This window comes from Artemia sp. Qi Xiang Cuo, chromosome 9, assembly GCF_049724085.1.
Source record: "Artemia sp. Qi Xiang Cuo chromosome 9, ASM4972408v1, whole genome shotgun sequence".
Lineage (NCBI taxonomy): Eukaryota > Metazoa > Arthropoda > Branchiopoda > Anostraca > Artemiidae > Artemia > Artemia sp. Qi Xiang Cuo.
In genome coordinates, this window is record NC_142802.1 from 26,933,001 (window position 1) to 26,959,291 (window position 26,291).

A 26,291-nucleotide genomic window follows, 5' to 3' on the forward strand; every position below is an offset into this window, starting at 1 on the left:
GGGGGGGTTTCTGGTAGGTGTGGGGGTGGGTGGGTTATATGGGAGGATCTTTCCACGAAGGAAGTTTTTATGGGGGAAGGGACATTGACATGAAGGGGGCGCCGGATTTCCAAGCATTATTAAAGAAGAAGATTATAAATTAAATAAAAAAGACAGGTTTTTCAAGTGAAAGCAAGGAGCAACATCAAAACTTAAAACGAACAGAAAATATTACGTATATGATTGGGTTCACACTCTTGTCAATACCTAGCTCTTTAAGCCAAAGATTTTTTAGTACTTTCATAAGAGCTATTTATTCTAATTAACGGCCTTTGGGATTAAGGGGTCAATTTTAAAGAATAGGAACAAAATTTGAACTTTAGCTTGAAGAGCAGGGTATTGACTAGGGGGCAAGCCCCCTAATATACGTATTAAAAATCTATGAATATAGAAGTTCGTTACGTAAATAAATTCGTAAGTTACGTATATTTATTACTAATAAAAACGTTCGTACATAAAATTAAGCAAATTTCGAGAAAACCATTTAATCAAATAAAAGAAAAATTATTATGCAAATTTTGTTTCCTGCATTAATTCAAAAACGTTCAAAAATTAAATAAAAAAACATGTTTTTTTAACTGAAAGTAAGGAACGACGTTAAAACTGAAAACGAACAGAAATTATTTCGTATATGAAAGGGGCTATCCCCTCCTCAACGCATCACTCTTTACGCTAAATGTGTGACTTTTGTCACAACTCTATTTTTTTAAAAAAATAAAAACGTAAGCGCAAAGAGCGAGGCGTTGAGGAGGTCACAGCCTCGTTCATATACGGAATAATTTCTGTTCGTTTTAAGTTTTAACGTCGTTCCTTACTTTCAGTTAAAAAAAACTTGTTTTTTTTATTTATTTTAAACAAAGAGAAGACATGACGTTTCATAAGGTGAAAAACAACGGAGAAATCTACTGTCAATTTTATTCTATAAGCATGTTTCCTTTAGGCTTGGTCAACCATAGCAAATTAAACGAATCGGGTGAATTGAAGGGGGGTTGAGCTGCATCCAGATTGAGTTAAACAGGGGTTGAATTGCATGGGTTGAAAGGAACAGGGTTGAGTTCATCTGAGGTTGAGTTGCAAGGAACTTAATTTGAATTGAAGGGGGGTTGAGCTGCATCCAGATTGAGTTAAACAGGGGTTGAATTGCACGGGTTGAAAGGAAGTTGCATGGAACTGAAAGACGATTAAGTTGAACGAGGTTGAGTTGAACGGGGCTGAGTTACACTGAGCACCGTGTTTATTAACTAACAATTCTGTTGCCGCTACTCTAACAAAATTTCTAGCCAACTTTGTTATCTGATAATTGGAGGGTGGAAAAGGCCTTTAAATTCTGGGAATTCAATTACTCTTTTCAATAACATTTTAAGAATTTTAGTTATGATGTGAATTTTACACATTTTACACGGGGAATTTTAAGTCATAATGTGATTTCCTGAAGTTACTTTGCAGCCTTAGCAAAATATCCTTTTTAAAACCAAAAAGAGAGCCATTCATTGCATTGGGCTCATTTTGCAAAAGTCGCACCAAATGAAGCAAGTTCAAATAATATTAAAATGTCCTAATTACTTTTTTTCTACTCTAAGAAATATACTAAAGCACTTTACGTTTCTACTGTGCTACACCATATTTTGTTTTATATATTCAGTAAGGTGCTTATTTTGCAAAAATCTAGAAATATAGCGAAGTATCACAAGCTAGTTTATTTGAGCGAGATTTATAGATATACAATTTTACGATTAGGTAAAATTAACGCTCTTTCTCCCATTTGACAAAGAAGATTTTTTTTTTTTAATTCCATCTTTTGAAGAAAAAGAAAAATACAATCCCCATTGTTTATCTTTAAATTAGGTATAATGGTTTCAAAAATTCCTAGTGGGTTTACATCAATACAACACATAGAAAATAATCAGAAAGAAATTAAAACTTGTATTACCTTTCTTGTCATTATCAAATTGCTATTTTATATGGGTTAACTGCAATTACAATACCTTTAGACTAGAGTTTGTCACCCAGCTAATTCTTCATATTCATCCTCACAATTCCTAGAATTAAACCTGTTTTGAAGCGTGAAATCTTATCAAAGTTAATTTTAACCCTTTATTTGTCTTTCTGTAAAGCAAAACTAATCAGTGTTGATTTATTGGCGACATTCAGTCATTTTAATCAGTGTCTCATTTGCATGTCACATCAATGCGGGGTGCTACCATTTCATTTAACCATCAGAAGCACTAAACCTCATTTCGTCGACAAGGAAAATCCATCAGAACATCGACATGTCAGGACATCGACAAAATACTTTAGAAATAAATTTCGGCTATATATTAGCACATCAGGGGGGGGGGGGGGGGGGTAAAGCATAGCATATATTAAATACGTAACCTAACCTAGGTAACTTTCCCCCCTAAACCCCAAAAAACTAAAGTTTTTAAATTTTAAATATTATGAAGGATTTTGTCGATGTCCTGACGTGTCGATATTATGACTGTCGATGTTCTGACGAGTAGCGATTGTGACTGACGATGTCCTGACGTGTTGGTGATATGACTGTCGATTCCCTGACGTGTCGATGTTCTGACAGATTTTTTGTCGAAGTTATGTCGGATTTTTGTCGATTTCCTGACGGTAGCGGTCCTGACGTGTCGATGTCCTGACGCCTTCCCATCACTGCTGCCCAGAAAATGACATATTTTATGTGACGTTCAAGAAATGAGACAAAAATGACATCCAAAATGATCTAACTACAATACAGTAGAACATTTTGGGGTAGGGTGTGTCGAGATTAGATTATAAGATACCTAAGAGAGGACCCGGAGATCTTATAACCTCCGAGGGGAGGTTATAAGATAAATGGGTTATAAAACAACAATAGGGCCATTCGTTTCATCACCTTTGTGCTAAGATCTTGCATGTTTTGACAAAGAACGCTTAAAAGTGAAATCTTAGCACTAAGATCTTACATCTTATAACGTTCTTTTATAAATGTCTTTCATCATTCTGCTCTATCAGCGGTCTAAGAACAATGATGAGTATATCATCAAAATTCTCTCATCATTGTTCTACATGGCAAAAACATGGCGTCCTTCACACTTTTTGCTAACATCAGTGAGCTGTAAGATCTCAGAACAAAGATCGGAAATCTTTGCAGAAAGATGTGAGATCTTAGATTTAAGATCTTAGTGCAAAAGAACGGCCCTAATATTATATTATTAGCCCCTAAAATGCCCAGGATTTGCCAAAGATCATGGTTGCAGCGGTAGCTGCAACGTAGTAAAGAGCGAACAACAGCCCATAGTAACTAAAAGTTAAAAAACGAGTTTAGGAAAAAGCTACCTAGTGAAAAAAAATGCCATCTGACACTGATTCAGGAGTAGTAATTTTTATTTCCGTTCGTATAAAAAATAAAAGTTTATTGCGAAAAGAAATTTACGGTAATTTCGAAAAAAGCCTGAAACCCCTTGAAAATGGAATCAGATAAAAATGAAAAGTGTACCATTGGAATCAGCAGAGTTGAAAACCTTGTTCAGGGAAATTACAGTCTCCAGCCTTGAACAACAAGGAATATCACTTTTTTGCATGGGTGGCACTTATCTGTCTCCTTTTTTTCTTTTCTTCCAGGGCTAGAGATTTACCAGAAATTCATAGAGAGATGCTTAATAGCTCATTCAAAAGATATTTATCGCATCTACGCGCTTTTCGTAAATTCCACTATCTGCAAGTGCCATATAAAAATGGCACATTCTGTGCCATTTCTCAAAAGATGGGGCTAGCGGGCTACAAAAGACAGATGTTTAATAGCTCACATAAAAGCTATTTCTCATATTTAAATTTTATTTATAAACTCCACCACCTGCAAGTGCTAAATGGCACTAAAAGAGGCACTATTGATACCATGTCTCAAGTGGAAAAGCTAGGGGCTAGCGGGTTGCCAGAACTTCTTAGAGAGATGTTTATTGACTGATTTGAAAGCTATTGCTCGTATCTATGTGCTTTTAATCAGTTTTGCCATCCGTAAGTGCCAAATAGCACAAAAAACCGCACCTTTTGTCCCACTTCTCAAGCTGAAATGTTTCGAAGTATAAAACGGTACCATTGTAACAATTATGGTCCAAAACCATTATCTGGAGATTTTCAAAACCTCTTCCCGTATACTCTTCAAGTGTCATATGGCACTGAAATTGATGCTTTTTGTGCCATTTCTCAAAAGTTGGGGCTATCGGGCAACCAGAAAATCGTAGACTGATATTTAATGGCTAATATCACTCATGTCTAAGTTCTTCATATAAGTTCCACCATCTGCAAGTGCCAAATAGCACTTTTGGTGGCATGTCTAAAATGCAAAGGCTGGAGCCCGATGGCTACCAGAACTTTTTAGAGTAGCGTTTAATGGCTCATTTTAAAGCTATTACTAAAATCTACGTGCTTTTATCAATTCTACTATCCGTTAGTGTGATATAGCACTAAAAACAGCATTTTTGGTGCCAATTCTTAAGTGGAAAAATTAGGAAGCATAAAACGGTACCATTGTAATAATTATGTCCCAAAACTCTTCCCTAGAGGTTTTCAGGAAGCCTTCAGTAGAAAGGGGTGCTACTCCCACCGGGACTCTTTATTTGGGCATAGAGTTCCTAGGGAGATGGTTTTCTCACTGAGAATGAAAAAACAGGATTTTTATCACTTGAAAAAACAGGATTTTTCTCACTTTTATGGATGTTTCTTGGACGGTTATGTGTGTTGGTCAATTTATTTGATGTTTTTCATGTATGTCAACAGCAATTTACGTCTGTTTTCTGGTTTTTGTCACTGAGAATGAAAAAATATGATTTTTTTCACTTGAAAAAACAGGATGTTTCTCACTTTTATGGATGTTTCTTGGACAGTTATAAGTGTTGGTGAATTTATTTGATGTTTTTCATGGATGTCAACATCAATTTATGTCTGTTTTATGGTTTTTGTCAATGAGAATGAAAAAACAGGATTTTTTTCACTTGAAAAAACAGGAATTTTCTCACTTTCATGGATGTTTCTTGGACGGTTATGTGTGTTGGTCAATTTATTTGATGTTTTTCATGGATGTCGACATCAATTTATGGATGTTTTATGGTTTTTGTCAGTGAGAATGAAAAAACAGGATTTTTTTCACTTTGATGGATGTTTTCTGGATTATTGAGTCTAACGGGGACAGGGTCAATGACACTTCTTCCAAGGTGGATTTATTTGTTGTTGGATGTTTTGGCCAAGTGCACGCTTGGGGCGAATGTTAATATCCAGGAATAGGAAACAGGATCACGTGTCTCTCAACGACCTCAATTCCCCTTTCGTGAATCAATAATTCCCCTTAGAAACAACAAATTAATTCCCCTTTCTTGACAAATTAATCAACCATGACATAATCTGTCAGACATTAAAAAACGTTGCCCAGAAACAATTCTCCAGGAATAGACCCAAGACATTAATAAAATTCGCCCCGGAAACAATTCTACTGGTCGAACTCCAAAGATATTAATAAACTTCGCCCTGGAATTATTCTCCAAGAAACATCTTAGAGATGAAGATATTAACACGGTAAAGTGTTTCTTAGTAATTTGAAATGTGTCCGTACGGGGATGCCAAAAAGAAAATGAACATAGTGAAATTACGTTTAGCGATTAATCTGGTCAAACTATTTTAGACATTTTAGGGAAATATTTCGGCAAAAAAGTTAGATAAATTTTAAAAGATTATTTTAGAAGACGTTTTAGAAGAAGATTTGAGGGTGAAACTCTGTGGTCGTTATAATACACAAGTTGTATTTGAACAGTGTTGTGAGGTCCTCTACCCCAGCCCCCAAGGGCTCTGATCCCCCTACCCCAACCCCAAAGGGTTCTGATCCCCATAACCCAACCCCGAAGGAAGCCCCCGGTCCCCAAAGATCCCCCCGGGCTCCCTAAGTACCCCCGGTGCCCCAGTGACTCCTGAACCTCCATTTTTAATACTGTTCTAAGGTTTTGTAAGAACTTTTAACGTCAAGTTCTTTCCTAAATTATCAACTTCAGCACCTTTATCAAATTAGACCCCCAACTCTTTAAATCCATGATTTTACTTTACAACTTTCTGATGCTCCAACACCAAGCAATACTTTTTAAAGGCATTTCAGAACAATTTGTATTCTTAATGTCCATCCTAAACCCATTTTACAAATTGAAGTACCCATCATTTTTACACACAACTTTACTTTACAACTTACTTTACAGCTTTTTGAATGCTCCAACACCAAGCAATACCTTTCAAAGGGCATTTCAGAACCAGTTCTTTTCATAATGTCCATCCTAAACCCATTTTAAAAGTTGAAGTACCCATCCTTTACACCCGCAACTTTACTTTATAGCTTTTTGGATGCTCAACACCAAGCAATACTTTTAAAAAGGCATTTCAGAACAAGTTCCTTTCTTAGTGACCGTCCTTAATCCATTTTACAATTGAAGTACCCATCCTTTTCACCCACAACTTAGTTATAGGTAAGAGTTTGAAGTTTTACCTTAGAGACTTAGCTTAGAGTTTTAGTTTGATTTAGTTTTAGTTAAAAGTTTAGAGTTTTTTAGCTTAGAGTCTTAGCTTAGAGTTTTTGTTAGAGTTCTAGTTTAGTTTAGTTTTAGTTAAGAGTTTAGAGTTTTTAGCTTAGAGTCGTAGCTTACAGTTTAATTAAGAGTTCTAGCTTAGTTTAGTTTAGTTTAGTTACAGTTCAGAATCTATAGTTTTAGCTTAGAGTCTTAGCTTAGAATTTTACTTAAAGTTATAGTTGTTTAGTTATAGTTAAGAGTTTAGATTTTTTAGCTTAGAGTCTTAGCTTAGAGTTTTTGTTAGAGTTCTAGTTTAGTTTAATTTTAGCTAAGAGTTTATAGTTTTTTGCTTAGAGTCTTAGCTTAGAGTTTTAGTTAGAGTTGAAGTTTAGTTTAGTTACAGTTAAGAGTTTAGAGTTTTAGCTTATAGTCATAGCTTAGAGTTTTAATTAAATTTATATTTTGGCTAATTATTAGTTAAGAGTTTTTAGTTTTATCTTATATTATTATCTTAGAATTTTTTTTTTAGAGTTATAGTTTAGTTTAGTTTTAGTTAAGAGTTTGATTTTTTACCTTTGAGTTTCAGTTAGAGTTCTAGTTTAGTTTATTTTTAGTTAAGAGTTTGGTGTTTTACCTTAGAGTCTTAGCTTAGAGTTTTAGTTAGAGTTCTAGTTTAGTTTAGTTTTAGTTAATAGTTTACAGTTTTAGCTTAGAGTCTCAGCTTAGAGTTTTTGTTAGAGTTCTAGTTTAGTTTAGTTTTAGTTAAGAGTTTAGAGTTTTTAGATAATATTCTTAGCTTATATTTTTTGTTGAAGTGCTAGTTTAGTTTAGTTTTAGTTAATAGTTTAGAGTTTTAGCTTAGAGTCTTAGCTTAGAGTTTTTGTTAGAGTTGAAGTTTATCTTAGTAATAGTTAAGAGTTTAGAGTTTTAGCTTATAGTCTTAGATTAGAGTTTTTGTTTAGTTTAGTTTTAGTTAAGAGTTTAGAGTTTTTTAGCTTAGAGTCTTAGCTTAGAGTTTTTGTTAGAGTTCTAGTTTATCTTAGCTTTATTTAATATTTTAGAATTTTAGCTTATAGTCTTATATTATAGTTTTTTTTATATTTCTAGTTTATTTTATTTTTTAGTTATATTTTATTTTACATATAGTTAAGAGTTTGGAGTTTTACCCTAGAGACTTAGCTTAGAGTTATTGTGTAGTTTAGTTTTATTCAAGATTTTAGAGTTTTTTAGCTTAGAGTCTTGGCTTAAAGTTTTTGTTAGAGTTCTTGTCTAGTTTAGTTTTAGTTAATAGTTTTGTGTTTTAACTTATATTATTAGCTTATATATTTAGTTATATTTCTAGGTTAGTTTAGTTTTATTTAAGAGTTTAGAGTTTTTTAGCTTATAGTATTAGCTTAGAGTTTTTTTAGAGTTCTAGTTTATTTTAGTTTTAGTTAAGAGTTTAAAGTTTTAGCTGATAGTGATAGGTTAGAGTTTTTCCTGAAGTTTTAGTTTATTCTAGTTTTAGTTAAGTGTTTTATCTTAGAGTCTTAGCTTATAGTTTTTTTTAGAGTTGAAGTTTAGTTTAGTAATAGTTAAGAGTTTTTAGCTCAGAGTCTCAGCTTAGAGTTTTTGTTAGAGTTCTAGTTTAGTTTAGATATAGTTAAGAGTTTGGAGTTTTACCTTAGAGACTTAGCTTAGAGTTTTAGTTTAGTTTTTTTTTAGTTAAGAGTTTAGAGTTTTTTAGCTTAGAGTCTTAGCTTAGAGTTTTTGTTAGAGTTCTAGTTTAGTTTAGTTTTAGTTAAGAGTTTGGGTGTTTTACCTTAGAGTCATAGCTTAGACTTTTAGTTAGAGTTCTAGTTTAGTTTAGTTTTAGTTATGAGTTTAGATTTTTAGCTTGGAGTCTTAGCTTAGAGTTTTTTTTAGAGTTCTAGTTTATTTTAGTTTTAGTTTAGATTTTATAGTTTTAGATTAGATTATTAGAATAGTTTTTGTCGAATTTCTAGTTTAGTTTATTAATATTTAAGAGCTTATATTTTTATCTTATATAATTTTCTTATAGTATTTTTTTATTTTTTATTTCATTTTATTAATAGTTATTATTTTATATTTTTATCTTATATTCTTATATTAGAGTTTTAGTTCAGTTTAGTTTTATTTCATATTTTATATTTTTTTATATTTTATTATTAGATTAGAGTTTTTGTTAGAGTTCTAGTTTAGTTTAGTTTTATCTAATGGTTTATAGTTTTTATAGTAGATTCTTAGCTTAGAGTTTTAGTTAGAGTTCTAGTTTAGTTTAGTTTTAGTTAAGAGTTTAGAGTTTTACCATAGAGTCTTAGCTTAGAGTTCTAGTTAGAGTTGAAGTTTACTTTAGTTACAGTTAAGAATTTAGAGTTTTAGCTTAGAGTCATAGCTTAAAGTTGTAGTTTAGTTAAGTTTTAGTTAAGAGTTTCGAGTTTTAGCTTAGAGTCTTACCTTAGAGTTTTTGTTAGAGTTCTAGTTTATTTTAGTTTTAGTTAAGAGTTTAGAGTTTTACATTATATTCTTATCTTATAGTTTTATTTATAGTTCTATTTTAGTTTATTTATAGTTAATAGTTTAGATTTTTAGCTTAGAGTCATAGCTTAGAGTTTTAGTTAAAGTTATAGTTTAGTAAAGTTATAGTGAAGAGTTTAGAGTTTTACCTTAGAGTCATAGCTTAGAGTTTTAGTTAGAGTTTTAGTTCAGTTTAGTTTTAGTTAAGAGTTTAGAGTTTTAGCTTAGAGTCTTAGCTTATAGTTTGTGTTAGAGTTCTAGTTTAGATTAGTTATAGTTAAGAGTCTCGAGTTTTTAGCTTAGAGTCTTAACATAGAGTTTCTGTTAGAGTTATAGTTAAGTTTACTTCTAGTTAAGAGTTTTACCTTAGAGTCTTAGCTTATAGTTTGTGTTAGAGTTCTAGTTTAGTTCAGTAATAGTTAAGAGTTTAGAGTTTTAGCTTAGAGTCTTAGCTTATAGTTTTTGTTAGAGTTCTAGTTTAGTTTAGTTACAGTTAATAGTTTTTTTTTTTAACTTATATAATTAGATTATATTTTTTTTTTAGTTTAGTTATAGTTAAGAGAGTTTTAGCTTAGAATCTTATCTTAGAATTCTTATTAGAGTTATAGTTTAGTTTTGATTTCTTTTAGTGTTTACTATTTTATTAATAGTGTCTTGGTTTAAAGTTTTTTGTTGAATTTCTAGTTTAGTTCATAGTTTTAGATTATACGTAGATTTTTAATTAGAGTTCTATTTTATTTTATTTTTAGTTAATAGTTTATAGTTTTAGCTTAGACTCTTATCTTAGAGTTTTTTTTAGTTTTAGTTTAGTTTAGTTTTATTTAATATTTTAGAATTTTATACTAGAATATGATTTTTGAGTTTTTTTTATAGTTCCAGTTTAGTTTAGTTTTAGTTTAGAGTTTAGTGTTTTTAGATTAGATTCTTAGCTTAGAGTTTTTTGTTGAAGTTCTAGCTTAGTTTAGTTTTAGTTGAGAGTTTTAGCTTAGACTTAAAGTTTTAATTAGAGTTCTAGTCTAGTTTAGCTTTATTTGATAGTTTAGAGTTTTAGCTTAGAGTCCTAGCATAGAGTTTTAGTTTAGTTTAGTTTTAATTAAGAGTTTAGAGTTTTAGCTTAGAGTCTCAGCTTAGAGTTTTCTTAGAGTTCTAGTTAAGTTTAGTTATAGTTAAGAGTTTAGTGTTTTTAGCTTAGAGTCTTAGTTTAGAGTTTTTGTTGAAGTTCTAGTTTAGTTTAGTTTTAGTTTAGGGTTTTTTAGCTTAGACTTAGAGTTTTAATTAGAGTTCTAGTTTAGTTTAGTTTTAGTTAAGAGTGTAGAGTTTTACCATTGAGTCTTAGCTTAGAGTTTTAGTTAGAGTTAAAGTTTAGTTTAGTTACAGTTAAGAATTTAGATTTTTAGCTTAGAGTTATAGCTTAGAGTTTTACTTAAAGTTATAGTTTGGTTAAGTTTTAGATAAGAGTTTCGAGTTTTAGCTGAGTCTTAGCTTAAATTTTTTGTTAGAGTTCTATTTTAGTTTAGTTTTAGTTAAGAGTTCAGAAATTTTGCTTAGAGTCCTAGATAATAATATGAATGTGTTGTCTAGATTTTTACAATCTGTTTCATGTGATTTTTGATTTTCCATAGAGGGTTAGCGATTTTCATCTCGTTGTTTAGAATTTCTGATGAGTTAAGTGTAGTAACTTAGTTTCTGCTTATAGTTTTAGTCAGAGTTCTCGTTGATTTGAGTTGTTGGTAATAGCTTGTAAATTTAGCTTAGAGTCTTATCTTAGTGTTTTTGTTATTTTTCTATTGTATTTAGATAGAGTTATGAGTTTATAGTTTAGAGTCTTAGCTTAGAGTTTTTGTTGAAGTTCTAGTTTAGTTTAGTTAATAGTTTAGAGTCTTAGCTTAGAGTTTTTGTTAGAGTTGAAGTTTAGTTTAGTAATAGTTAAGAGTTTAGAGTTTTAGCTTAGAGTCTTAGCTTAGAGTTTTTGTTAGAGTTCTAGTTTAGTTTAGATATAGTTAAGCGTTTGTAGTTTTACCTTCGAGACTTAGTTTAGAGTTTTAGTTTAGTTTTAGTTAACAGTTTAGAGTTTTTTTAGCTTTGAGTCTTAGATTAGAATTTTATTTAGAATTCTAGTTTAGTTTAGATTTAGTAAATGGTTTGGTGTTTTACCTTAGATTTTTAGCATATGCTTTAATCTCGATTTATATCTTGTCACGTCTTTAGTTAATATTTTATTGTTTTATCTTATATTCTTATAATATAGTTTATGGTTGATTACTATTTTAGTTTATTTTTATTTAAGAGTTTAGAGTTTTTAGATTAGAGTTTTTGTTGAAGCTCTAGTTTAGTTTAGTTTTAGTTAAGAGTTTATAGTTTTAGCGTAGAGTCTTAGCTTAGAGTTTTTTAGAGTTTTAGTTTAGTTTAGTTTTAGTTAAGAGTTAAGAGTCTCGAGTTTTTAGCTTAGAGTCTTAGCTTAGAGTTATAGTTAGAGTTGAAGTTTAGTTATAGTTAGGCTAGATCAAGTTAGGTTAGGTTAAGTTAGGTTAGGTTAAGTTAGGTTAGGTTAGCCTACGTACGCGCGTACGTAGGCTAACCTAACCTAACTTAACCTAACCTAACTTGATCTAGCCTAACCTAACCTAACCATACTCGCCGGAAAATCCCCCCATGTCGACTTTGTACCAGTTAGATTAGGTTAGCTTATCATGAGCGCTCATGATAAGCTAAACTAAACTAACCTAACTTAAAAGTGGAGAAACCTAACCTCTAACCTAACCAAATCTAACGAATGGTTTTGGTATTTCTATGCAATATTTTGTAATTTTGTGGTTATGCTAGTTTAGACTAAACTTCAACTCTAACTAAATCTCTATGCTAAGATTCTAGGCTAAACCTCTAAGCTATAACTCTTAACCAAAACTAAACTAAACAAAAACTCTAACTAAAACTCTAAGCTAAGACTCTAAGCTAGAACTATTAACTCTTAACTATAACTAAACTAAACGAAACTTCAACCCTAACTAAAACTCTAATCTAAGACTTTAAGGTAAAACTCTAAACTCCTAACTAAACCTGAACTAAACAAAGACTCTAACGAAAACTCTAAGCTAAGACTCTAAGCTAAAACTCTAAACCCTTAACTATAACTAAACTAAACTTCAACTCAAGTAAAATTCTAAGCTAAGACTCTAAGGTATAACTCTAAACTCTTAACTAAACTAAACTAGAACTTCAACAAAAACTCTAAGCTAAGACTCTAAGATAAAACTCTAAACTCTTAACTAAAACTAAACTAAATTAGAACTCTAAGTAAAACGCTAAGCTAAGACTCTGAGCTAAAAACTCTAAATTCTTAACTATGACTAAACTAAACTTCAACTTCAACAAAAACTCTAAGCTAAGATTCTATGATAAAACTTTAAACTCTTAACTAAACTAAACTAGAACTCTAACAAAAACTCTAAACTACGACTCTAAGCTAAAAACTCTAAATTCTTAACTATAACTAAACTAAACTTCAACTCTAACTATAACTCTAAGCTATGATTCTAAGCTAAAACTCTAGACTCTTAACTAAAACTAAACTAAACTAAAACTCTAACAAAAAGTCAAAGCTAAGACTCTAATCTAAAACTATAAACTCTTAGCTAAAACTAAACTAAACCAGATCCTAAACAAAAACTCTAACCTAATACTATAAGCTAAAAACTCTAAACTCTTAACTAAAACTAAACTAAACTATAACTATAACAAAAACTATAAGCTTAGACTATAAGATAAAACTCTAAACTAACTAATAAAACTAAACTAAACTAGAACACTAAATTACACTCTAAGCAAAGCCAAGAAGTTAAAACATCAAACTCTAATCTAAAACTAAACTAAACTAGAACTATAAAAAAAACTCTAAGCTAAGACACTAATCTAAAAACTATATACTATTAAATAAACTAGAATATATCTCACTTCTTAGACCTGGGTGCAAAAAGTCAAACTCTTATCAAAAAGTAAACGAGACACGAAATCTCAAAAAAACTCTAAGCTACGACTCTAAGCTAAAACTCTAAACTCTTAACTATAACTAAACTAAACTTCAACTCTAACAAAAACTCTAAGCTAAAACTCTAAACTATTAACTAAAACTAAACTAAACTAGAACTTCGACAAAATCTCTAAGCTAAGACTCTAAGCTATAAACTCTAAACTCTTAACTAAAACTAAAATAAACTAGAACTCTAACAAAAGCTCTAAGCTAAGACTCTAAGCTAAAATTTCTAAACTATTAACTAAAAATAAACTAAACTAGAACTCTAACTAAAACTCTAAGCTAAGACTATAATTTAAAAAACTAAACTAATAAAGATAATTAATATACAATATATCTAAATATTATAAAATAATTTAAAACATAAAATTATCAAATAAAATTAAACTAAAATATAAATATAACTAAAACTCTAAGATATTTCTATATGGTGAAACAATAAGATATTAACAAAAAGTAAACTAAACTAGAAATCTAACTAAAACTCTAAGCTAAGACTCAGCTAAAACTCGACACTCTTAACTAAAACTTAACCAAACTATAACTTTGAGTAAAACTCTAAGCTATGACTATAAGCTAAAACTATAAATTCTTAACTGTAACTAAACTAAACTTTAACTATAAATAAAACTCTAATATAAGACTAAAATGTAAAACTCTAAACACTTAACTAAAACTAAATTAAAATATAACTATAAATAAAATTAAGCTAAAACTCTAAGCTAAAAACTCTACAATATTAACCAAAAATAAACTAAACTAGAACTCTAATTAAAACTCTAAGTCTAAGCTCAAGCTATAAACTAAAACTAAACTAAACTAGAACTTCAACAAAAACTATTAACTATCACTCTAAGCTAAAAACACTAAACTCTTAACTAAAACTATACTAAACTAGAACTCTAACAAAAACTCTAAGCTGAGACTCTAAGCTAAAACTCTAAACTCTTAAGTAAAACTAAACTAAACTAAAACTCTAAGATAAGTCTCTAATGTAAAACTCCAAACTCTTAACTATAACTACACTTAACTAGAACTCTAACAAAAACTATAAGTTAAAACTCTAAGGTAAAACTCTAAACTCTTAAATAAAACTAAACTAAACTAGAACTCTAACAAAAATTCTAAGCTAATACTCTAAGCTAAAACTCTAAACTCTTAACTAAAACTAAACTAAACTAGAACTCTAATTAAAACTCTAATTCTAAGCTAAAACTATAAACTAAACTAGAACTTCAACAAAAAACTCTAAACTATGACTATAAGATAAAAACTCTAAACTCTTAACTGAAACTAAACTAAACTAGAACTCTAATAAAAACTCTAAGATAAGACTCTAAGTTAAAACTCTAAACTCTTAACTAAAACTAAACTAAACTAAAACTCTAAGCTAAGTCTCTATGGTAAAACACCAAACTCTTAACTATAACTAAACTAAACTAGAACTCTAACAAAAACTCTAAGCTAAGACTCTAAGCTAAAACTCTAAACTCTTAACTATTACTAAACTAAACTAGAACTCGAACACAAACTATAAGCTAAGACTCTAAGCTAAAACTCTAAAGTCTTAACTATAAGTAAACTAAACTAGAACTCTAACAGAAACTCTAAGCTAAGACTCTAAGCTAAAAACTCGAGACTCTTAACTATAACTAAACTAGAACTCTAACACAAACTATAAGCTAAGACTCTAAGCTAAAACTCTAAACTCTTGACTAAAACTAAACTGAACTAGAACTCTAACTAAAACTCTAAGCTATGACTCTAAGGTAAAACTCTAAACTCTTAACTATAACTTTACTAAACTATAACTTTAACTAAAACTCTAAGCTATGACTCTAAGGTAAAACTCTAAATTCTTAACTAAAGCTAAACTAAACTAGAACTATAACTAAAACTCTAAGCTAAGACTCTTATGTAAAACTCTAAACTCTTAACTAAAACTAAACTAAACTAGAACTCTAACAAAAAATCTAAGGAAAGACTCTAAGCTAAAACTCGAAACTCTTAACTAAACTACAAGTTTAAGCTATGACTCTAAGCTAAAACCCTAAATTCTTAACTGTAACTAAACTAAACTTCAACTCTAACTAGAACTCTAAGCTAAGACTCTATGGTAAAACTCTAAACTCTTAACTAAAAATAAACTAAACTATAAATATAACTAAAACTATAAGATAATAATATAATCTAAAAAGTCTAAAATCTAACCTAAAACTAAACTAAAATAGAACTCTAACAAAAACTCTAAGCTAAGACTGTAAGATAAAAAACTCTCAAATCATTGACAAAAATAAAATAAATGAAAACTCTAAGCTAATACTCTAAGCTAAAACTCTAAACTCTCAATTATTAATAAACTAAACTTCAACTTTAACAAAAACTCTAAGATAAGACTCTAAGCTAAAACTCTAAGCTCGTAACTATTACTAAACTAAACTTAAACTTTAACAAAAACTCTAAGCTAAGACTCTAAGATTAAACTATAAAATCTTAACTATTACTAAACTAAACTAGAACTTCGACAAAAACTATGCTAAGACTCTAAGCTAAAAACTCTAACTCTTAACTAAAACTAAACTAAACTAGAACTCTAACAAAAACTCTAAGCTAAGACTCTAAGATAAAATTCTAAAATCATAACTAAAAATAAAATAAACTAGAACTCTAACTAAATGTCTAAGCTATAACTCTAAATTAAAACACCAAACTATTAACTAAAACTAAACTAGAACTCTAACAAAAACTCTAAGCTAAGACTCTAAGCTAAAAAACTCTAAACTCTTAACTAAAACTAAACTAAACAAAAACTCTAAGCTAAGTCTCTAAGGTAAAACTCCAAACTCTTAACTATATCTAAACTAAACAAGAACTCTAACAAAAACTCTAAGCTAAGACTCTAAGCTAAAACTCTAAACTCTTAACTATTACTAAACTAAACTTCAACTCTAACAAAAACTCTAAGCTACGACTCTAAGCTAAAACTCTAAACTGTTAACTAAAACTAAACTAAACTAAAGCTTGAACAAAAACTCTAAGCTAAGACTCTAAGCTAAAAACTCTAAACTCTTAACTAAAACTAAAATAAACTAGAACTCTAACAAAAACTCTAAACTAAGACTCTAAGCTAAAAAAATCTAATCTCTTAACTAAAACTAAAATAAACTAGAACTATAGCCAGAACTATAAGCTAATACTCTAAGTTAAAACACAAAACTCTGAACGAAAACTAAACTAAACTAGAACTCTAACAAGAACTCTAAACTAAGACTCTAATCTAAAAAACTCTAAACTTTTAACTAAAATTAAGATAGAATAAAGCTCTATGCAAAGTCTCTAAGGTAAAACTCCAAACTCTTAACTATATGTAAACTAAACTAGAACTCAAAACTAAAATAAACTAGAACTTTAACAAAAACTCTAAGCTAAGACTCTAAGCTAAAATTCTAAGCTCTTAACTAAAACTAAACTAAACTAGAACTCTAACAAAAACTCTAAGCTAAGACTCTAAGCTAAAACTCTAAACTATTAACTAAAACTAAACTAAACAAAAACTCTAAGCTAAGACTCTAAGCTAAAACTCTAAACTCTTAACTATTACTAAACTAAACTTCAACTCTGACAAAAACTCTAAGCTAAAACTCTAAACTATTAACTAAAACTAAACTAGAACTTCAACAAAAACTCTAAGCTAAGACTCTAAGCTAAAAAATCTAAACTCGTAACTAAAACTAAAATAAACTAGAACTCTAACAAAAACTCTAAGCTAAGACTCTAAGCTAAAATTCGAAACTCTTAACGAAAACTAAACTAAACTAGAACTCTAACTAAAACTCTAAGCTAAGACTCTAAGGTAAAACACCAAACTCTTAACTAAAACTAAACTAAACTAGAACTCTAACTGAAACTAAAAGGTAAAAAATCAAACTCTTTACTAAATTTAAACTAAAATAGAACTCTAACAAAAAAACTCTAAGCTAAGACTATAAGATAAAACTCTAAACTCTTAACTATTACTAAAATAAACTTCAACTCTAACAAAAACTCTAAGCTAAGACTCTAAGCTAAAACTCTAAACTAAAACTAAACTATACTAGAACTTCAACATAAACTCTAAGCTAAGACTCTAAGCTAAAACTCTAAACTAAAACTAAACTATACTAGAACTTCAACATAAACTCCAAGCTAAGACTCTAAGCTAAAAACACTAAACTCTTAACTAAAACTAAAATAAACTAGAACTCGAACAAAAACTCTAAGCTATGACTCTAAGCTAAAACTCTAATCTCTTAACTAAAGCAAAACTAAACGATAACTCTAAGTAAAACTCTAAGCTAAGACTCTAAGGTAAAACACCAAACTCTTAAGTAAAATTAAATCAAACTAGAACTATAACTACAACTCTAAGTTAAAAAACAAAAGTCTTAACTATAATTAAACTAAACTATAACTCTAACAAAAAACTCTAAGCTAAGACTCCAATATAAAACTCGAAACTCTTAACTATAACTTAGTCAAACTAAAACTTTAAGTAAAACTCTAAGCTATGACTCTAAGCTAAAACTCTAAATTCTTAACTGTAACTAAACTAAACTTCAAATCTAAATAAAACCCTAAGATAAGACTTTAAGCTAAAACTCGAAACTCTTAACTAAAACTAAACTAAGCTAGAACTCTAACGAAAACTCTAAGATAAGACTCTAAGCAAAAAACACTAAACTCTTAACTAAAACTAAAACAAACTATAACTTTAAGTAAAACTCTAAGCTGAGACTCTAAGATAAAACTCTAAATTCTTAACTTTAAATAAAATAAAATAAACTATAAATATTAATAAAAATATTATATAATAATATAATCTAAAAAATCTAAAAACTTAAATAAAACTAAACTAAACTAGAACTCTAAAAAAAACTCTAAGCTAAGACTCTAAGCTAAAAAACTCTAAACTCTTAACTAAAACTAAACCAAACTAAAACTCTAAGCTAATTTTCTAAGGTAAAACTTCAAACTCTTACCTATAACTAAGTTGTGGGTGAAAAGGATGGGTACTTCAATGTGTAAAATGAATTTAGGAGGGACATTAAGAAAAGAACTTGTTCTGAAATGCCTTTTGAAAAGTATTGCTTGCTGTTGGGCATTCAAAAAGCTGTAAAATAAAGTTGTGGGTGAAAAGGATGGGAACTTCAACTTGTAAAATGGGTTTAGGAAGGACATTATGAAAAGAACTTGCTCTGAAATCCCCTTTGAAAAGTATTGCTTGGTGTTGGAGCATTCAAAAAGCTGTAAAGTAAAGTTGTGTGTAAAAAGGATGGGTACTTCAATTTGTAAAATTTGTTTAGGAGGGACATTATGTAAAGAATTTGTTCTGAAATGCCTTTGAAAAGTATTGCTTGGTTTTGGATCATTCAAAAAAGCAGTATAGTAAAGTTGTGGGTGAAAAGGATGGGTACTTGAACTTGTAAAATGGGTTTAGGATGGACATTAAGAAAATAACTTGTTCTGAAAAGATATAATAAAGCCATAAAAAAGTATTAAAAATGGAGGCTCAGGGGCCTTTGGGGCGCCGGGGGTCCTTTGGGAGCCTGGGGGACCTTTGGGGACGGGGGGTTTCCTTTGGGGTTGGGGTTTGGGGATCGAAACCCTTTGGGGTTGGGGTAGGGGGATTAGAGCCCTTGGGGGCTGGGGTAGAGGACCTCACAACACTGTTCAAATACAACTTGTGTATTATAACGACCAGAGAGTTTCACCATCAAATCCTCTTCTAAAACATCTTCTAAAATCATCTTTTAAAATGTCTCTAACAGTTTCGCCGAAATAATTCCCTAAAATGTCTAAAACGGTTTCACCCAAATAATCGCTAAACGTAATTTCTGCATGTTCCTGTTGTTTTTGGCATCCCTGCGCTGTCATATTTGAAATTACTAAGAAACCCTTTCCCGCGTTAATCTATTCATCTCTAAGATGTTTCTTGGAGAATTTTTTCCAGGGCAAAGTTTTTTAATATATTTGGAGTTCAACCAGTAGAATTGTTGCCGGGGCGAAGTTCATCTATGTCTTTGATCTAGTCCGAGAGAATTGTTTCTGGCCGACGTTTTTTAATGTCTGACAGATGATTTCACGATTGATAAATTTGTCAAGAAATGGGAATTAATTTGTTGTTTCTAAGGGGAAATATTGATTCACAAAATGAAACTTGAGGTCGTTGAGAGACACGTGATCCTGTTTCCTATTCCTGGATATTAACATTCGCCCCGAGCGTGCACTTGGCCAAAACAACAACAACAAATAAATCGACCTTGGAAGAAGTGTCATTGACCCTGTCCCCGTTAGACTCAATAATCCAGAAAACATCCATAAAAGTGATAAAAAGCTCGTTTTTTCATTCTCACTGACAAGAACCATAAAACATCCATAAATTGATGTTGTCATCCATGAAAAACATCAAATAAATTGACCAACACACATAACCGTCCAAGAAACATCCATAAAAGTGAGAAAATTCCTGTTTTTTCAAGTGAAAAAATCCTGTTTTTTCATTCTCAGTGACAAAAACCATAAAACAGACATAAATTGATGTTGACATCCATGAAAAACATCAAATAAATTGACCAACACACATAACCGTACAAAAAAAAACCATAAATGTGAGAAAATTCCTGTTTTTTTCAAGTGAGAAAAATCCTATTTTTTCATTCTTATTGACAAAACCATAAAACAGACATAAATTGATGTTGACATCCATGAAAAAAAACAAATAAATTGACTAACACTCATAACCGTCCCAGAAACATCCATAAAAGTGAGAAAATTCCTGATTTTTAAGTGATAAAAATCCTGTTTTTTCATTCTCAGTGAGAAAACCATCTCCCTAGGGACTCTATGCCCAAATAAGGAGTCCCGGTGGGAGTAGCACCCCCCTTCTACTGCCTTCCTGTTTACCCTTCCCTCCCATCCCCATTAAACATGGTTGCAGTGGTAGCTGCAACCAGCTTTTTTTCCTCCCCCACCCAAAGTCATCCAATCACAATTTTGAGATAGCCATTGTGTTCAATATGCTTCAAAAGTCAAATATCTTTCGTTTTGGTGATGATATGACCTTCCTTAGTGCCTGGGGAAAGGGCTGCACACTGTATCAGTGTCGGGCATATTGATATCACGCGTATCGGTATTGGCGTATTGTTATTGGGCGTATTGGTATCGCAGGTATCTAGGCAGATTTCTAATAACTCATATAAGAGATATTGCTCATATCTACGTCCTTCATATAAATTCAACTCTCAGAAAGTGCCAAATGGCACCAAAAATGGCACTTTTTGTGTCATGTGCAAATTGGAAAAGCTGAGGCTAATGGCCTAACAGTACTTTGTATAGATGTTTAATGGCTCATTTGAAAGCTATTGCTCATATCTACGTCATGTTTATCAATTCTACCATCCGTAAGTGTGGTATAGCACTAAATATAACACTTTTGGTGTCACGTCTTAAGTAGGAATGCTTGGTAGCATAAAACGAAATCATTATTGTAATAACTATGATCCAAAACCCCTAACCGGAGGTTTGCAAGAACACCTCTCGTATGTTCCATCTCCAAGCCCCCTTAATAAACTAAGCAATTAAGGTAACAGCACTAACATATCAATCCCGATTATTAGAGCCATGGACTTGAGGGTATAGCGTTCGATTTTGAAATAGAGTGTTATGCGTTCGATTTCTGCTTGGGTGTCGTTTTTTCAATTATAGTTTTTTCCCTTCTATACGATCATTTTCAGATAGTTTCACTGTTTTTGTAAATGTAATATACTCATTTTTTTTTTTTTTTTTTCTTTTCTTTTTTTTTTTTTAGAATGTCCCAGGAAGGTATTTGGTCAAGCATTTTGATTCAAAATGGAATATAGGTCATCCAGTTCATGGTTTGCAACGGCATTCTGAATAGATCTCTAAATCCATACCCCATCGAATAGCGTACTTTTGTCAAAATACTGTGGGGGGTCAGAGGTGGAGCCAATTTTCCTAAATCAAGTCAAAATGACAGAGAAAACTGAAAAACTAGCCGTATAGTAATAAAAAAGGTAAATAAGTACTTCCTATTCTTCCGAACTTTTTTCAACTGTGAGAAAACACCCTGAGCCTTAGCTATTCTACTTTTAACATCTTCATTGATCCCACCGTCTTTACTGATAATGCTACCAAGGTAGGTGTAGCTGTCCACCTGAACATTCTTTTCACTACCCAACGTAATCTTTTTACCTTCACTTATTCCTAGCCTTAGTGAATTAGTCTTCTTAACATTAATTTACAAACCTATTCCTGTACCCTGAACTCGCAAAACCTCTAAAAGTTCATTCATTTTGCTCACACTTTCATCTAAGATGCTTAAATCATCAGCATAATCTAGGTCAAGGAAATTTTTCCTCCCTATTTGATTCCGTGTTCTTCCATTCCCTTTACTGTGCTCCTTAAGGCAAAGTCCACCAAAATCTTCCATGTAAAGGGGTATAGAACACAACCCTGCTTTACTCCTGATTCATGGGCTCCCGTATGGGGGGGGGGGGGCGCCCCCCCCCCCAGGCTGGATGATACTGCCTTATTTTTTTATTTTTGCTCTGAGATTTCTATTATATAGCATTAAATGTGTCAATTAGACGAGGTTTGCCCCCCCTGGAATTCAGCTTATGGGCGCCCACGTCCTGATTTGATACGAAACCAGCTGCTAACCTAATTTCCTACCTTAACCGCAGCAGTGTTATTGTCGTACGTAGCACTCATAACTTTAATATATTTATCTGGTATACCATACAAGGACAAGACTTTCGCTAAAGCTCTTCTATCAACAAAATCGAAAGCTTGCTCATAATCTACAGAACTGAGTACCAAAGGTGTTTGATAACTCAGGCACTTCGCAATTATTAAATTAAGTGTGAAAATTTGGTCGACACGTCCTCTACGCTTTCTAAAACCGTACTGTTCTTCTCTTATCACTTTGTCAACAACATCTCTCAGTCTAAAAAATATCATATTACTAAGTAATTTGCCACCTACAGAAACCAGGCAAATGCCTCAATAATTATCACACAAACTCTCATCACCTTTCTTACATGGTGGTTTAATTAGGGTTGTCCTAAAATCGCTAGGTAGGCCTACTCCCCCTTTTAAAAAATCATATTCATGATCTTCAGTAGCTTATTTCTAACCTTAAAACCACCATATTTAAGAAACTCATTTGTTCCAGTATCAGCACCTGGACCCTTATTGTTTTTTAATGTTTTTAGTACTGTCGTTAATTCTACCTCACAAAATAAATCTTCCTTCATATCCAAGGAATCACAAACTTCTTAATTTTCCTCTATACCTTTTCCTGCAACTGTTTCTAGGCTTAGCACATTCTCAAAATGCCCTGGTCATCTCTCTATAACTCCTTCCTTATAATTAGTTTTGGCTCCGTTCCTATCTTTAACTGGGAAAAGTCTGGATTGACCACTCCCTCTCAATTTATTAACATGCCAGTACAATGTTTTACTATCATTTTTTAACTTACGTCCGCTCCCATCCTAAGTCCAAATTAGAAATTTTCTTGACCCTCGAGTGTTCCCTCAAAGTTTTGACTCAGCCCCTTAGGCTATTTTCAAGATACTGTAGATAATTTTACAAATACAGAGCACATAGCTTCTTTTGATTTACTCAGATAAGCGTGTTGCTTCCAGGATGCACTTTTGGGAAACTTTGGTAATCTTAGACTAACAATTGATCACTAACAGTACACTCGAAATTCAACAAAAATAAAAAGGAATTATTTGGCCCATTTTAAGACCCCCCTACCCCAAAAAAATTATGATTTGTTTGGCCCAAAGAAAAATCATTGAAATTTTTGAGTTAATTGGACACCACCCTCCCTATTCCTTATAAGTCCATGTGTAAACGATGGCTGACTTGTATAATTTATAACCCTTGACCCAAGGGTTGTAAGTGCCATGTGATCCATAGAGAGATATTTTTTTAACATTTCAACTATTTCGAACAAATGGGCCGTCTCAAAATCTTGATCAGATATTTTGGGGCTCTGGGGGCGTACGGTGGCAAAAGTACACACGAGGAAAGCTGGTTGCCCTTCAGTCAGTTTCGGCTCTTAAAAAGTGCACTCGAACTTGCAATTTTACATTTTTAGCACCCGTTTCCGTTTTGGGACTTTTGCAGATATCTTTAACATAGACATAAAAATTTCAATTTAATACCCTAAGCCGTTTTAAAGATGCAGGTACGTCATTGCATGTAATTAATTAAAAAAAAAAATCCTAAAAATAAGTTTTTCAAAGAAAAGTAAAGGCCATTTTAAACTTGACCTCAGCAGATACAAATACCTTTTAAAATTCAAACTCAAAACGACCAGCAATTACTATTAAAGAATAAATTAAACCCAAAACGAACAGAAATTAAATAAACAATCATAGCAAAAAACATACAACAAGTAATAATATAAATGAATAAATAGATCTTAAAGCGGGTAATGCTTAGATTGAATATAAAAATCGAGCTTAAAACGAAAAAAAATATTTTCCTATTAAAGCATAAATGAGCTTAAAACGAATAGAAATTAAATAAAAAATAAATGCAAACAAAACATACAACAGATATCAATGTAAATTAATAAGTAAATCTTAAAACGAGTGAAATTTAAATTGAATATGGAAATGAGTAGAGAAGGGGGTGTTACTCGTGACCCCACACCATATATGAGCATAGACTCGTGATCCCACACCAAAGAAGGGCATAGAGTCATTAGGGAGAACACGGGGTTAATGGGGTCAATGACCTCTTTTTCCAAGATCGAGTTATTTCATGTTTCTCTGTGTAATAGCTCGGGGGACGAAGGTTGCACATGCGCATTGAATTCTAACGGGAACAATGTTATTGATTGCGTAATCGAAGGGGAAGTGAATTTCCGAGAAATTGATTGCGTAATCGAAGGGGAAATTGTTGATTCACGAAGGGGAAATTAAGAAACAAACATGCCTTCTTTAATCTGTGATTTACATAATCGCTAGGGGAAATTATTGATTCACGAAGGGGAAATTATGAAACAAACATGGCTTCATTGTTGTTTGGTTAGCTTAACCTGAGAAATTGATTTACATAATCGGCGGGGAAGGAAATAGGAAACAGTATTTGTTGTTGTTGTTGTTTTGGCCAAGTGCACGCTCTCAGCGAATGTCAAGGTGTCCAGAAATAGGAAACAGCATTTGATGTTGTTGTTGTTTTGGACACGTACATGCTCGAGCCGAATGTTATGAGTGCCCCAGAAACAGTTAGATCACGTGGGTCCTTCTCAGTCAATCAGCGATTCTGATACATCCCCCTTCTCAACCAATCAAAGAACTTGTTACATATGGTTTTCCCCATTAGATCACAAATAGCCCTTGATATTTAGTATATAAAGGGCATTCAATGTAATTCAAATATCAGAAAGTATTTTGACACAACTAGTGCAAACAACTAGAATGGATAGAACAATTAACATAATTGATGAGCTTGAGGCCTTGGCAGCCGCAATTAGCAATGTTAGTGCATTTTTATTTTCAAACGAATTTTCCTTGGACATCCTCCAGTATATTCAGCTAAAACTTAAATATATTCCTTTACCCCAAACCCCCCCCCCCCAAACCATACAAACATCATTATAATCAATGGAAAACATAAAATATATTCTTTTTACCCTAACCCCCCCCACCATTTTTTTAAAATCCCAAATTCTCGCAAAAAGAAATAATTATCCTTTCGTTAAATTTTGGCTTTTCTCAATTGTAATATTTTCTATAACTGAGACATCCATCACAATATTGTTATTAGCCCGCTCTGATTTGACACAAGACTCCGATGTGAGGCCTATAATTAGCTGTCACCCTTTTCCTGTGTGTTCATACTATCGGTCTAGTCAAAGGGTTTTGTTTTTGCTTTCAAATTAAAACAGTTTTAAGCAAAAAGAGATTGCTTTATATTAATATTTTAGTTTCGTAACCTCGTATTTGTCAGAGACCCTGTTCAATATATTATTTTAAAATTACGCTTACTAATATAATTAGACCAGGCTGTTACAGGGGAGCGCACGCAAGAAATTGCTTCTAACAGCTTCGTTGTAAGTCAATGATTGAACGAATAAGCGCAATATATTCAATTCGATCGCCATCAGAGCAAACTCAAAACAAACTATTTATTTGCATTAAAAGTATGGGGGGATTTTCTTCAAACAAACTAGGCCGGCTTTTGAACGGCTCAGGGAGCCGTAATTCTCAGATTCAAAAGGATGCGATATCTTTCGGGGGGGGAGGGGATATTTTTCCATGTCTTTTCTCAGGGATATTTTCCGTGGGGGTTATTTTCCTTTGGGTGTTTTTTCTGGAGGTGTGGTAAATACCAGCTATCGTAAAAGGATATGGAAGGATAAAAATACCGCTAATACTTTAAATGCATCAAACAAGCCATGATTAATTCAGATTAAACCAAGAATAGAACAGAAACGAATAAAATTAATCATTTAGGTCGAATTTCATAGTCTGGATTTTGACTTTCTCAGTGAGCCGTAATTCTAAGTTACAAAAGGATGCAATATCTTTTGGTGGGGGGAGGGGATATTCTTACATATTTTTTCTCAGGGATATTTTCCGTGGGGATTATTTTCCTCGGGGTGTTTTTTCTGGAGGTTGGGTAAATACCAGCTATCGTAAAAGGATATGGAAGGATAAAAAATACCGTTAATACTTTAAATGAATCAAACAAGGCATGATTAATTCAGATTAAAACCAGAAAAGAACAAAAATGCATAAAAATAATAAATTGGGTCGACTTACATAGGCCGGATTTTGAACGGCTCAGTGAGCCGTAATTCTTCTTTCTCAGATTCAAAAAAAAGGATGCGACTAGTATATTTCACAAAATTTTTTTACGTCGTGCTTTCTAAGTGATAAATACCTATCAAGACCAAATTACATGGATGATGATACTAACTTTCTTTCTTTAAAAAGGTATAAATTATTTTGATACTAATTTGTTTCTCTTCTTTTAAGGCAAATAGCGAAGAATACTTGTCGCCGTCACCCGCTAAGAAAGTAAGATGGATGAGCCAAGACCATCCAATTATTAAGTATGCTGGCCCAACCCCAAAACAAGTGTTGTCGGCC

The 26,291-nt window shown here is 31.8% G+C and overlaps 1 protein-coding gene across 1 annotated transcript in view; it reads right to left on the reverse strand.

The window, feature by feature from the left end:
• Positions 1-3,698: 3,698 nt before the first annotated feature.
• The window catches only part of LOC148948508 (glutamate--cysteine ligase-like), a 76,568-nt gene continuing 53,975 nt past the window's right edge, over positions 3,699-26,291 (reverse strand). The window contains exon 9 of the mRNA XM_089094950.1: positions 3,699-3,807. Coding sequence (XP_088951076.1) covers positions 3,699-3,807 — 109 coding nt within the window. The remainder of the gene's footprint in view (positions 3,808-26,291) is intronic.